General features: G+C 49.5%; 3 protein-coding genes across 3 annotated transcripts; 1 reads left to right on the forward strand and 2 right to left on the reverse strand.

The window, feature by feature from the left end:
• Positions 1-222: 222 nt before the first annotated feature.
• Positions 223-9430, reverse strand: I303_103754 (uncharacterized protein; the record flags this gene model as incomplete). The annotated part of the gene is made up of 21 exons (XM_018407087.1): positions 223-551; positions 665-848; positions 976-1135; positions 1216-2372; positions 2465-2553; positions 2642-2882; positions 2947-3871; positions 3934-4535; positions 4608-4925; positions 4988-5139; positions 5192-5345; positions 5401-5615; positions 5665-5698; positions 5749-5915; positions 5966-6086; positions 6144-6692; positions 6749-7220; positions 7273-8504; positions 8564-8804; positions 8859-9069; positions 9127-9430. The coding sequence occupies 21 exons, from the start codon at positions 9428-9430 to the stop codon at positions 223-225; spliced, it is 7857 nt and encodes a 2618-aa protein (XP_018263895.1).
• A 668-nt stretch (positions 9431-10098) lies between these two features.
• I303_103755 (60S ribosomal protein uL15) lies at positions 10099-11013 on the forward strand (the record flags this gene model as incomplete). The annotated part of the gene is made up of 4 exons (XM_018407088.1): positions 10099-10239; positions 10528-10617; positions 10703-10789; positions 10903-11013. The coding sequence occupies 4 exons, from the start codon at positions 10099-10101 to the stop codon at positions 11011-11013; spliced, it is 429 nt and encodes a 142-aa protein (XP_018263896.1).
• A 536-nt stretch (positions 11014-11549) lies between these two features.
• I303_103756 (uncharacterized protein) lies at positions 11550-12774 on the reverse strand (the record flags this gene model as incomplete). Its single annotated transcript, XM_018407089.1, has 2 exons — positions 11550-11645; positions 11731-12774. 2 exons carry the CDS (start codon positions 12772-12774, stop codon positions 11550-11552), a joined length of 1140 nt encoding a protein of 379 aa, XP_018263897.1.
• Positions 12775-13435: the final 661 nt, after the last annotated feature.

The following is a 13435-nucleotide window of genomic DNA, read 5'->3' on the forward strand; positions in this document are numbered from 1 at the left end:
GCGATCGAACCATGTATACGATAGCTTGGTTCCACGGTATGCACATCTTGCAAATCAACATTGCCTGAGCTCCATCGGAGTCTTGAGATTGGACAATCTTGATGGTCAATGCATTCTAAATTTGGGTATATATTTGATGTCTGATATATTTCCTCGCAGATTATACTCTATTCTATTCTCCCTATCCTGTCTGACCTGATCTTATGCCTGACACGTGTCAGATCACCTCAAAATAGCTTGTACCTTCTCATCATCCCCGAACTTTCCTTTCCTCAGAATCTCCCTAGACTCTCTTGCAGGTCTCTGCACCGACGGACCCAATTCATTCGTCGATATACTTAACATGACTTTTCGAGTGATATCTTCGATCACATCTAGCTCGTAGAAAGTCTCCGGTGATTCTTCCAATATCGACAAGATGATCAACGAGATCAACGATGTGGGCTTGTAATCTGCCGAAGCCAGGAAATCTTCCACGATATTGGCGATTGACGAAGAATCGTTCAGGGCTAATCCTGATACGACGTGGGAAATTGCTGTATTGTAGTTTTCTGCAAACGGCAAAAGCAGAAAAAGCAGACTCAGGGATCAGCGACCAATTCTCTCGGACCTCATTACCATCGCATATCACGCATGGGCAAGGAATGGGTCAAGTGAGATTCACCGTTTTTTCCAGCTGTGAAAGCCTCTTCGACCAATTCGGTGATCTGCGCTCTGGCACCCGCACCAATGTTCTTTCCTGCGCTCTTGCACACAGCTGCAAGGGCGTAAGCCATAGAGGGTGCGATCTCGTTGTCTCCTGCTCGGATACCACCTATCAATTCCGTGATCAAGGGATCCACTCGAGGCTGGGCAGAAACATGAAGTCAGCTGGTCATCCGCACGTCACGCCCTTGAGCAACGATGAGCATGGTAGGAAGAGCAAGAAGAGGCGATGAGAAGGTCTCTTGAGGCAATATTCGAAGTAGGACTTACCTGGTGCTTCATCAATGCCCCAAGACCGGCAGCCGCCCTGTTTCTCACAGACACAGCCGCCGGATCCGCGGCAGACTTGACAAACGTTCTCGTCAATTGGGGGTGGAAAGGCTTGACCAATTGCGGTACTTCTTCCAATAACACCGTCAACGTGAGCAAACTGGAACGGAGATTTTTGCCCCAATCAGCTAATGTCTTCCCTTCGACGTCCTGGTTCAGAGATAGGTGGCTAAAACTCACATGGCAGACTTGATCTGGGGAGCAATAGCTTGACCGGAAATGACCCTGATCAATGGACCAGTCAATTGGATGATATAAGGTTTGATCGCAGCCTCAGTAGTTCGCTTGACCAATTCTCCAATACCCAATGCAGCTTGTTCTCTTTGCTCTTGAGTACCGCTCAATACACCAGCCAAGAGGATAGGCACGATCGATTGAACACCCTTGGTTCGGGAGAAACCAGGTACAGTCCGGCTTGGTGCTCCCGACGATTCAATCGATCTTCTCAAGGGTACAACAAGATCTTCAAGTTCATCCTTGTCTACCGTCTTGACGAAGTGGTCTAACGCCTTCCAAGCTGAATCCACCACAGCTTCCGTCGAATCGTCGAAAAGAGTGATAAGGATTCGGATCCAGTCAACTCGGTATTCCGTGGTGTCGGCTTCGGTATTGACTTGACACAGTGTTCCGAAGAGGTCACATGCTGTAGCTCTTCTGACGGGGTTAGGATCTTTAGCCCATCCAATGAGCAGCATCTCCAATAAGTGGATACCATCCGCATCTTCGACTGAGGCGAGTAGAGATTCGATAGCCGAATTGAGCTCGCCAAGAACATATTCGTCTTTTTCCTTCTCCAGCGACTTGACCAAAGCACCGAGAACCGTATCCAATCTTCTGTTGAGCGCGGATCCTGCCACCTTGACAAGCTGACCGAGAGCTCTGGCGTTGAATGCTGTGATGGGCTGAGCTATGAGTGTAGGAATGAGGACGGGGAATACGGAGTTTGCCCTGACACTCATAACTTCTTGTAAAGCCTTGAGGGCAGTCTCGGAGGTTTCTCCTGGGTTTCTCATAGCCTCCAAAAGCGTAGGGATGGTTTGGTCGATAGCCTTGGCACCCATGTAATGTTGCATGGCGTCGAAAGTTCGGGCTGCGGCAGCCCTGACAGAAGGCTCGGTATCGACGAGAGCAGCTCGCACGGATGAGATGATCGCGTCTTCGTGGTCGGAGATGACTTCTTTGTTGGTGGCCGCCATGACATCTGCAAATGCCAAACATGCACCTTCTTTGCTTCGTGCGTCGGGGGCAGAAATGGCTTTTTGCAAGATGGGGATGATCTCGCCGAAAATACGTTCTCCGTTCTTTCGACAGAGCTCTCCAAGCGTTCGCGAGGCGGTCTATAGGATGGACGGAGGGGCAAAATCGCAGAGCAATGGAGAGATGATCGTCAGCAAAGACTTCAATCTTGACGAATTGATTCAGGACTCACCTCTTGTTGCTCGACCTCGGGACTTCCAAGAAGAGACATAAGCAATTGCATGAGCACAGGCAAGATTTCTCGGGTCGTTCGAGGTGTGTCTGAACACGAATGGTCAACTTCCGATCGCTGGTGCACGAGTAGGAGTCGAAGGATCGGACGACTGGTAGAGAACACGGTCCGACTCACTTTGTACAAGGGCTTTCCAGATATGGATAGAAGCTTGTCTGACGATCGAGACAGCATCTTGTCGGACAATGTATAAAGTAGCAAGGACTCTGTCCCGTCTTTCTTGACCGAGGGCTTCGAGGAGTGCCTTTCGAGCGGCATCCGCAGATTGAGCTGGAGCTTCGTCTTCTTCCAATTCCACTTTGCCGCTGATACCGGTGACTCGGTACAGCAGTTCTCCGGTGAGCGAGATGGAAGATTGCTACATTGTGTATCGCATTATCAGCTATCTGGATTAGGCATAAGGTACAGAGCCAGGCACTCACTCTGATTCTCCACGAAGCATCGATCATACCCTTCTCCAATTCCGGCAACAACAAGTCGATAGCCTTTGAAGAGTAATTGGCGATGATCATCTTACCAGCCCGCATGGACGCTTCTCGCACATATTCCGAATCGTCCGCAAGACCATTCAGGATGGGAGGTATGACTCTACCCAAATGAGGGGCGAATCGATGTCCGAAAGTAGCCGGTAAGTAGACCAGGAGGGAGATGAATCCTTCTCTGACGTATGGTCGGGGACTGGCAGTGTTCGTGATGATCTCCGGTAAGAGGCCTTCCAACTTCTCCATACCCAGTCCACTGAGTACTTCTGATAAACCTTGAGCTGCACCTTGTCTGTCCACTCCGCTGGTATCGGATCGGAGCGTTCCAAGAAGTTCGTTGACAAGATTAGGGAAGCTGGTCTCTCCTAATCGCTCGACTAAAGTTCCGAGTGACTTGGCCGCAGTAGCTCTGGCTTCGGGAACGGGATCGACCAGGACTTCATGTACCAAGGGCATAAGCTCGTTGAGATATGGCACCAAGTCTCGGGTTTCAGTTAGAGAAGCCATGTTACCAACAATCTGAGCGGCTTTTCGTTTTGTCTCCGATGATCGTTGCCTTAATCCTCGATCAATGATCGGCATGACCAAAGCCAGCGAAGGGGCATCCAAGTAGTGCTCGAAAGTGGTTTTGAGCAATGATGTCAAGGCAGTATTGGTCTTGGCTGTTGGGTCGGCAAGAGCCTTCATCAATGTGCTCTGGATAGATTTGACCTCGGGATTGTTCAAGACTTCGCCGAATCGCTTCAGACTTGTGTTGGCTGCTGATTTGACTTGAGCGTGAGAATCGTTGATTACTCCAGTGAGATGAGGGATGATTGTCGGTAGGGAAAGAGACAACTGCCGAGGAGCACAGAAAGCCATAGCTCTGTGCAGCGAGTTGTTAGCACTCTACCAAATCTAAACGGCGCAGCGGCCGCATTTACTTACCCCAGTAGCTCGATTGCACCCTTCTTGGTTCTCCACTGTTTCTCCTCAAGGGCATCAAGCAAGGTTGGTAACATTAATTTGACACAGTGACCAGAGATCTTGGACATGATGACTTTCGAGGCATCTTGGACAGCTTCTCTGACATCGGCATTACCGTCACCGAATAACGCAAGAAGTTGGGGAACCAATTCGATGATATACGGCTCAAAGATCTTCCCAAGTGTCGATGTGAGCGTCTCGTAGGCAAACACGGCACCTTGTCTGCCTTGATAAGCGCTCTTTTCTTCTCCGGCCTCCTTGAGCTTGTCCATGAGATCGTATTCTTTCAACGATTGCAAACCTCGACCTTTGACCACACCAGCGAGTCCATATGCCGCACCTCGTCTAGCAGCATATTTGGCTCCGGTGGTCAAGGTGGAGTAGAGCCTGTCAACAAGGTATTCCACTTCTTCTCCCATTCCAGCTACTAAGGGAGGCAAACAGTCCGCAACGGCTGATTGGACCAATTCGGAAGGTGTGTTCAAAGCATCTACTAATCGGTCAACGACCTGCGGTATTCGAGAATCGGTCGGATCAAGATGTCTGGCCAATCTACCGAATAACTATATTTGTTGCAGGTCAGCAAGTCGTCCAACAGTTCTGAACGACATCACGGGTAAATTTGGATGACTTACAATAACAACAGCTTCCTTGATGTAATCGTCAGTCTCGGAACTTGGAGTAGCCGATCCCAAATAATCCTCGAATCGCTTCATCAAGCTCGCAACAGCTTCTCCACCATGTATATCGATGATAGCGATCGCGGCATTCAGCATCGATCGTCTGACCTCTGAGTGTCGGTCACCTAGAGGCTCTTCATTGATCAAGAATTCGAAGATTGGTGAGATCATTGAGGTTGACAGGAGTGGAGCGAGCCTCTCGAGAGCGGTTGCAATAGCCACTCGCGCTTCCCATGGATCTTGTCGGTTCACAGTCTCCAGGATAACCATACCCTGGCAAACTATTGTCAGTGGCAAGCGGCGCATGAGTCATGTTTGATCGAGAGAATACTCACGAATCGGTCATATTCCGGCACCAGCAACTTGGCCTTCTCAGCATAAAGTTCTCGTAAACCTTGGACAGTCGGTTCTACCTGAGTAGGGTATTGCTCAGCGCCATCCGCAAGTGCTCGCGCGCATCCCAGTCGAACAGCAGCACTTCCGTGACCTGTACTGAAGTCAGCTATCGCCCGCGCATGCGAACAAGTCGAAGAACTGACTGAGGTATTTCAGTAACGAAGTCAAGTATATCTCAGGTAGATCATGACCATTGTCCTCCCAGATATGCAGAGCAAGATTGGCGTTCTGCTCGTCATCATCATGAATGGCGATCCACAATTCCTCCGAGTAGTCCAGTTCAGTCAGATCCACAGGCTATGGATACACAGTCAGTATCAGCGAGGAAGACACTCCGGTTAAGGCTACTCACCTGTAATGCTTGCAAAGCAGCGTTCCTGACGTTGGAGTCCTTCGAAAGGGTACCAGCAATCATCTCGGAGATTTCTGCGGTAGAAGCGACATCTTTGATCGCTGCTCCAAGATCTGCCAGAGCTGAAACAGCATCCTTGGCAAGCTTGGAGTAGGTACCGATGACGTGTAGAAGGTCTCGGATCGTTTGCAATCGAGGGTAGGCGTCGTTCGTGACTGCAAAAGGGCATCAGCTGATGTCTAGCAAGGTGGATCGTGATCTCACATTCTCCGACACAAGCAGCAATGATGTTCACCACCTGACTTTGACGTTAGCATGGATGCGTTACATTTATACTGGGAAGCTCACTAGTGTCAATTGTTCTTGAGCCTCATCGCTCTGCGAAGATTCCGTTCCAATCCCTCCTTTCGATACTACTTGAGTCAACAGAAGACTGGTGAGGGAATACGTGGTGCTATCCAAGGGAGTCTGTTCGGCGAGGAAATGCAATTGATGCAGTATTCGTGTCACAAGTTCTGACCAGACATGTCAGCTTGAACCGCGCCCGATGTTTCCGCTAATTTACCTCCCACAGGCTCCTCCAGATAGTCCTCGCTTATCAGGGGCACCTCATTGCTCCTCAAAATAGCTGCAGCTAACATCCGTCGCGTCTCCCCCAGCCGGTCAGCAGCAAGCGTTCCCAGGCCCTATGATCACAACGATATGAGCTTTCCATCCTGCATACATGACGTGACGTGGCTTACGATGAAGACGTCGAATGCTCTACCATCCACCAAGAAGTTTCCCGAGGCGAATACGCTACCAAGTAATAACTTCGCTAATTCGTCAACATATTTCCGAGTTTCCTCAGACAGACTATTTGTGAGTGCCGCAACGAGTTCCACACCGCGTCGGAGTTGTCCTTGTACTTTGGCGATTTGATTTCTGATTTCCGCCTCTTTGGCCAATTGAGCATTGACAAGTGCTTGGTCGGCTTTGGATAACTTGGCACCGATCTGGGTAGCCTTCTTCTTGGCTAATGATTCCCGTACTTCTTGCTCCCATTTCTCGGTTGCGTAATTCTTGCTGTTCTTGTTGTCCGGCCCCGAATCCTTCTTGCTATTCAGGACATCCGCGAACATCTGATCGGAGGGGGTAGCCCATATTCCCCTTTCTTCCAAGCCTATGAATTCTAGATTGGCTGGGTCGAGATCACTTCTCAGTCGGTCAAGTACCGCAGGGACATAGATTGATGGTGAGATGAAAGCTAGGGTCGTTATTGCGTGGTAAGCCGCTTCAGCCAATCGAGGGTCCTGTCAAATCGTCAGCGTCTAACACTCAGCAGTCAAAGTAACGAGCGCAAACCAACCTCGGGGGGTGTGCCAGCTGCATCCATCAGGTTTTTAAGTATCCTTTCTTGCTCGTCACGGGCGACCGCGGCAGGATCTAAGCCTAAACTTTGAGTGAGGCCAATCCACGATGTCTGCGCTTCAGGACCAATCTCAGGGTGATGGGCAAGTACAATGTAGTCAACCGCTAAATCTTCTAGCAGTGTCTTCTCGGTATCGGGCGCAGAGACGAATATGGCCGATAGGAGTCTTCCGATATCCCTTGATTTGGAAACCACAGTCTCGTCATCTTCAGCCGAAGCTTTCAATTTAGTGACTGCCTTTCGTTCGTCGTGCATTTTCAACCATACTTTTAAGGCTTCTCGCACGATCCGACTGACTTGCTTGGGATTTCGCTTGACCAGATGTGACAATACCGCCAAGGTGTCTCTTCGGGTATTCTTGGACTTCGAATCGAAGGCGAGGTGAATGAAGGTAAGACCGATAGCAACCCTGAGAACAGTGTCAGCTGCAACCATACATTCCTGCGCGACGAACGACCTACCTAGCTGCCGAAGTATTGACCTTTGTAGCCGAAGATCCAACAATGCTCTCCAATGATCTCAATAACCACTTCTCATCCTCTTCAGCGGGTAGTTTGATATGTACCTTATCATTAAGAACAAAGGACGGTTTGGGCGAAGTAGCCAGGATACCCTCCATGGCAGGGCTGGAAGTTAGCTTAGCAGCCGAGGGCATGCCACTCAGCGGACCCAAAGCCAAAGCCAAAGCTACGTAACCTTCCAGGAAGCCAGCGGCATTGGCAGGTAGACAGGTCGAAGCGGCTCTCAGATTCGTGTCTAGTGCTGGCGCGATTTGAGCGATCAATCTCTCTCCTTCTACCGAGAACTGTTGGCCCGATTCCTTCACCCGCCAGACTGCTTCACCTACAGCGATTGAGAGTCCTCGTCTGGTTGAGATCTTAGTCGAGTTGAGCTCCTTGACCAAAGCGGAGCTGGCCGAGGCAGCGATAGGCTTGTTCGAGGTGAGCAGATAGGCTAGATGTGGTGCAAGGGCAGAATTCAGCGCATGGAATGCAGGTTCGTTCCCCTCTTTTGCCACAAGTCCGGGCAAAGTGTCGACTACAATTGACGAGACAGCGTCGGATGGAATGAGATCGGCAGCCATCGTGAATAGTATCGCTCTATGTTCCGGACTCGCTGTTTTGCCGGTTTTGGGCAGAGCCAAGATCTCAGTCGCGATCTTGGCCAACACCTTCTCATCACTACAGCGCTTGATGATAGCACGCATCAGAGTGACAGATTTGGCTCTTGTTTCCGCATTAGAAGATTTCGATGATGACAAGGTGGAAGGCACAAGCTTCGTCGGGAGAATAGCTGAGATGTCATGCGGGCATATATTGAGCAGGTCGGCTGTCGTTTCTAGAGCGTGTTCAGGCGATCGCAACAACTTTTTTTCAGCTTGAGGGATCATCTTTTCCGTCAATTCCTGGTACGAAACGTATTCGCCCAAGAATTCAGATAAGACTTGGGAAGTATGTCGAGGAATCGATGTTTTGGAGCCCAGAACATTCGTCGTGTAAAAATTGATTATAGCGTCCTTTTCCTTCTCCACGACTTCTCTGCCATCTTTTACTTCGACCTCCCTCCCTTTACCTGGCGCCTTGAGCCTCAACAGAACTCCGATGACATGGGATATGAGAACGGATAGTCTCGAAGGGACTGAGACCGAGCGAGTAAGTAAGGAATGGAGTATCGTTGGTAAAGCAGGTCGAAGCTGTTTCGCACGTATAAGCTAAATGGAGATGTGCGGTGGGGAACGGGTTGTTTACGTACCTCTCTCAGTACTCGCCATGTACGTATTCCTGACTTTTTGCGCATTCGAGCGACTCTCATTGCGTAGTTGATCTTTTCCTCTCCTGCTCGCATAGTATCCAAGACCAAAGCCAAATCGAGCAGAAGATCTTGTCCTTGAGTAGAAGCAACGAACGCCTCAGGAGGTTCACGCGATGCAGAAAGTGTCGAAAGTAGTGACAAAGTCAAGAAAAGGTATGAGAAGAGTAGCCGCGGGGGTATCCTGAAGTATTGATGAGCTGAGAACCCCTAACAGGACCAACAGTAAAGGACTTACACCTTCAATGGCTGTGTCACCTTTTCTACTTCCATCGTGGTCCACTTGACGAGCTTGTCACCCAACTTCAAGCTATCCGGCAGACTTTCGTCTCTTTTGACGAGCTCCTCCAGTATCGTGACGAGGTCGTCGATATGATCGGTGTCAACAAGCAGAGGTATGCACGATAAGACAGAAGTCATGATGGCCGGCACTTGGGCTTGCGGGGGAGCTATCAAAACAGATCAGGACAAAGTGCAACATTAATCAAGCCGAGAAGAGCACTTACATTGATCAGATACGTAAAGATATCTCGCTATGAAGGCTTGCCTTCTCTTCTTGCTCTTGTCCATCAACGAAGTTCGCAGCTTTGGTATGATCGCTTCCCAATCGACCTCCACTTCTCTCTTGCCCATGGCTTCACTCGTAGCTCCGTCATCGATCTCGTCATCTTCGTCCCCATCCGCACTGGCGGCAGTCACTCCGTTGGGTCGAGCGGGGTCTGATGCTTCCGATCCAGAGTCGTACGCTTCGGTAGCATCGGTCCCGTCGTTTTTCTCAAGCCATGAGCCGACCTTCGACTGAGCGGACATGCCGCTTTGGGCCTGTAGCTTTTTATGAGGCTTCCTTATTGACGAAATGGTGATCGCTTGTTCTACTGGGGTTCAGGTAGGGGGAGAAAGGGTCTTGTGTACTAGTTACACAGCTGTTTGGTGAAGATGTCCTGGGTATATATGCCTAAGCTGAATGGCCTTTTGTTTGAAGATGATGATGATGTTCGTTTCGAATGATTTCATGTCAGGACGAGCGAGTAATTCAGGATAAATCATTCGACAAAGTTACAAATGCGGGCCTCCATCTCGGATCCGAAACGGCATGGTCCATAAGCTTAATTGCGTAAGCCTTTTAGCCAAGGCTTCGAGTCTGTCGGTTACACCAACTCTTAACGCCGAAAGGGGTTTTCGCTCTGGTTCTAGAGGTGCCACAATGCTTGACTCGCTCTTCTACGCAGATTTGCCTAATTCCCTTTGCGTGATGCATGGCATTGGATTCTGGCTGCCTGTAGCTCTATGCTCAGTTGCTCTTGCCGTTGGTGCTTCGAGGTTCTCCGGTCCTGTCTGTCGACTATTGTTGAATTCAACAAATCTTGCTTAGGTTTCAGGTCTTCCTCATCCCTCAAAAAAAGGTCAAAGTAAGTCACATACATCTAGCTCAAGCAACACTTGTCAACCACCAGTACTTATTCATCGCACTTGTCCAGATGCCTACCCGATTCTCCAACACCCGAAAGCACAGAGGTCACGTTTCCGCCGGTCACGGTCGTGTCGGTAAACACAGAAAACATCCAGGTGGTAGAGGTCTTGCTGGTGGTCAACACCACCACAGAACTAACTTCGACAAGGTTAGTAGCGTTTCTGAATCAACGGTTGGAGTAGGCATGGAAGGAAGTGAGGCTGCACGGAGGGATTAGAGGAAAGAGGAATCAAAGATGAGATATCGGACAGTGGGACAGATTGTGGGCCAGATGGGGGAAACACGCTTTGGCATGCGCATAGACACAAGCAAGAAAAATGGGATGGAGGACATGTGTCAGGTCGATGGAAGGGATAGCAGAGGATTGACGTAGAATGAGACGGAATAAACTTGGAAAGACAAGGACGCAGGAGCTGACATCTTACACCGTTCGTAGTACCACCCAGGTTACTTCGGTAAAGTTGGTATGAGACACTACCACCTCCTCAAAAACCACTACTACAAGCCCACCATCAACCTTGATAAAGTGAGTTAGCGGCTCAGCCTCAGATCAGGGGTGGACAATGAGGAAAGGCAGACTTGAGACTGACAATCCTCTTTTCGAATAATAGCTCATCTCCCTCCCAGAAGCCAAAGTTGACGCTCCTTCCGGTACCGTCCCGGTGATCGACCTCGTCCACCTTGGTAAATTCAAGCTCGTGAGTGATAAGTTTTTACCTCATTTCCGGTCAAGAGCGACAAACACCATCTTGGACCTGGTCTCTCATCTGTCCTTGCCCGATTCTTATCTTGACTTTGATCACCTTCGCAGCTCGGTAAAGGAAAGATCAACCAACCGTTCATCGTCAAGACCCGATTCGTCTCCAAGTTGGCAGAGGAGAAGATCAAGGAAGCTGGAGGTGTTGTCAAGCTCGTCGCATAAGCGTATCAAATTAGAATGATGGCTTTTGGATGTGGCTGTAATTTCTCTTCAGGACGTGGATGTTGCAGCTAAGGCATGCAACGTGTACATGATACCGCTGTGGCACAGCGATTCGGTCCATCGCTCATTCCCAGAATTCAAGCGCTTGATATGGAGAAGAGACTATCCGGGACGTTCGGCAATGGACAAAGACCACGGATGGGAATGATTGAGTGATGGAAGCTGGGAATGTCATCGATGGGCTTAGTCGAACCGTTCGGCGCTGTCTGTCGCTTCCCCCTCACTCCTCACCTGCGCATCGTATTGTCGAAGCCAGCGCCGAATCGTTCGCCTGTCCTTGTACTGATACATCTCGACGCGAACTGAAGGACCATACTAACATCGCCTATACCCAATTCCCAAACAGATCTTAGGTATCACTTCTTCTCTCATCATCCAAGAAGAAGATCCTCGACCAGGCCCACATAGATCAAACCCTCCCATTTCGTCAGACAGGCAGATCTCGAAGAATGCCATATCCAGCATTATCTCCCCGCTCACTTCCAACCAATACGCTTTCTTTCTCTGTCTCCGGCCGCCGATAGTCGCGACATGAGTTCTACCCCTTTCTTATTCCGCTTATCGCTGATCGTCTACAACTCACCCATATCAGCAAACCAGCCAGTCAGCCGTACATCGTACCCGGTGTTATTGAAGTCGAAGCAAGCGGGAGCTCACCGCGCAGTACAAAGCCAAATCATTGATCTTTCGATATCGCTGACGCTTAGCTTCGTCCACTTTCGCTTTATCCTTATTATACTGCTCTGTACTTCTGACCAATCTTTTGAAAGCTTTCGGATTCACACGGGCGGTTCTTCTCTTCTTGGTCTTGCTCTTGCTCTTGCTTGTGCTCTTGCTGGTACTGGTCATTCCAGATACCTGCGAATTGGCATCACCATCTTCGTATTCGTCCTTGGTGGTGAACCTATACTTGACGAAATTACTATCGATCAATTCGACTCCCGCAAAGGACATCCGATCATTGTAGAGTGAATATTCGCTTGGGCCCGGACCTGGGAATGTGGATCTACGAGCCATGTCAGGCCATCTGATCGGGTTCAAAGAGCCCCATTCGTCCGTACCATCTTCATCATCGTCCAATCGGAAACGGTAAGGCGAAGGCGAATAATAGCTGGTTGGAGTCCCACCACCAAAGGGACTGTAGTCAGAATTAAGGCTGTATGAATAACCATATGAATCCATCATGAACCTTCTCCGTTCTTTTCTCTCCTCCGATCGGGCAAAGTTTCTCTGGTCTACGAAATCCCAAAAGACATCCGTGGGGATTCGCGGGTCGAGGTATTTCGATCTGTCTTCTGGGATATGAGTGGTGGGTATGATGTAATTTGATGGATCTACTGGTCTGTCGTCTAGCACGTAGGATGAAGACGGCGAAGGAGATATACATATGTCCCTATCTGGTTGGCTTGTGAGAGCAGGCCGATATAGCTGTAGAGGTAGAGGGTAGCATGATTCTGAATGATTGGTATACGAGACGATGTCCGGGTTGAGGGGTTTCCAGTCGATAGCCAAGGAAGATATGTCTGAGGCCAAGTCATCTTGGATATTTAAGAGGTTATTCGGGCCCTCGGGTTCAGCTTTGAATGTCAATGATCCATCAAGATTCTTCGAGGGAGTGTCTGCGCGATGAGTAGAATAAAAGTAAAGGGGATAAGGCTCGTCAATGTCCATAGGTTCAGGGCTGCTCGGCGGAGAAGACATGTCCAAGAAAGGCTACGGTTTCGAGCTACGGTGACAAGATACAAGCCTCAGTGCTGGAGAGATCAAGCTCATCTGCGAAGATAGAACGGATCGAGGGAGGAGAAGAGAACGCTTGTGCCGGCTCAGGCTGATCGGCAGTTGATCGGAGTGACCCAACTTAGGTGGCCAGTATTCTGACAATTCATGTCTCACGCACGGACCACTAGTAGATCAGTGCAATTCTGTGAATCAGTAGGGAGCATGTACCACATTATCATGGACGACTTGACCAGCCCAACTTCGCTCATTGAGACTCTAGTTTTCCAACTCAGAAGGGAAAGGAGAAACAGCTTTGTGACGATGCGTCTTGCCGATCGGTACCCGATCGACAATCAAAAACAGGATACTGTACTATGGCCGATCTTAAATACGATGATCCGCATCTATGAGTCCTCTGTGCGGACGCGGACCGATCATTGTCATCTATGCTCGCGATGGAGAAGACATCGGCGGCATAGCCTCAGAAGAATAATCTTAGCGCAGCGCGAAGCGACGAGGACTAAGAGATCGACTTTCGGAATGTCCGGGGGTGCTGTGTTTACCGACACGGAGTTTCCCCGAAAGATCGTCATCACAAATGCTGTCAACAGTTCACACTCAAAACCATATATGTTCGAGTAAG

The sequence above is a fragment of the Kwoniella dejecticola genome, chromosome 4 (assembly GCF_000512565.2).
Source record: "Kwoniella dejecticola CBS 10117 chromosome 4, complete sequence".
NCBI classification, from domain to species: domain Eukaryota; kingdom Fungi; phylum Basidiomycota; class Tremellomycetes; order Tremellales; family Cryptococcaceae; genus Kwoniella; species Kwoniella dejecticola.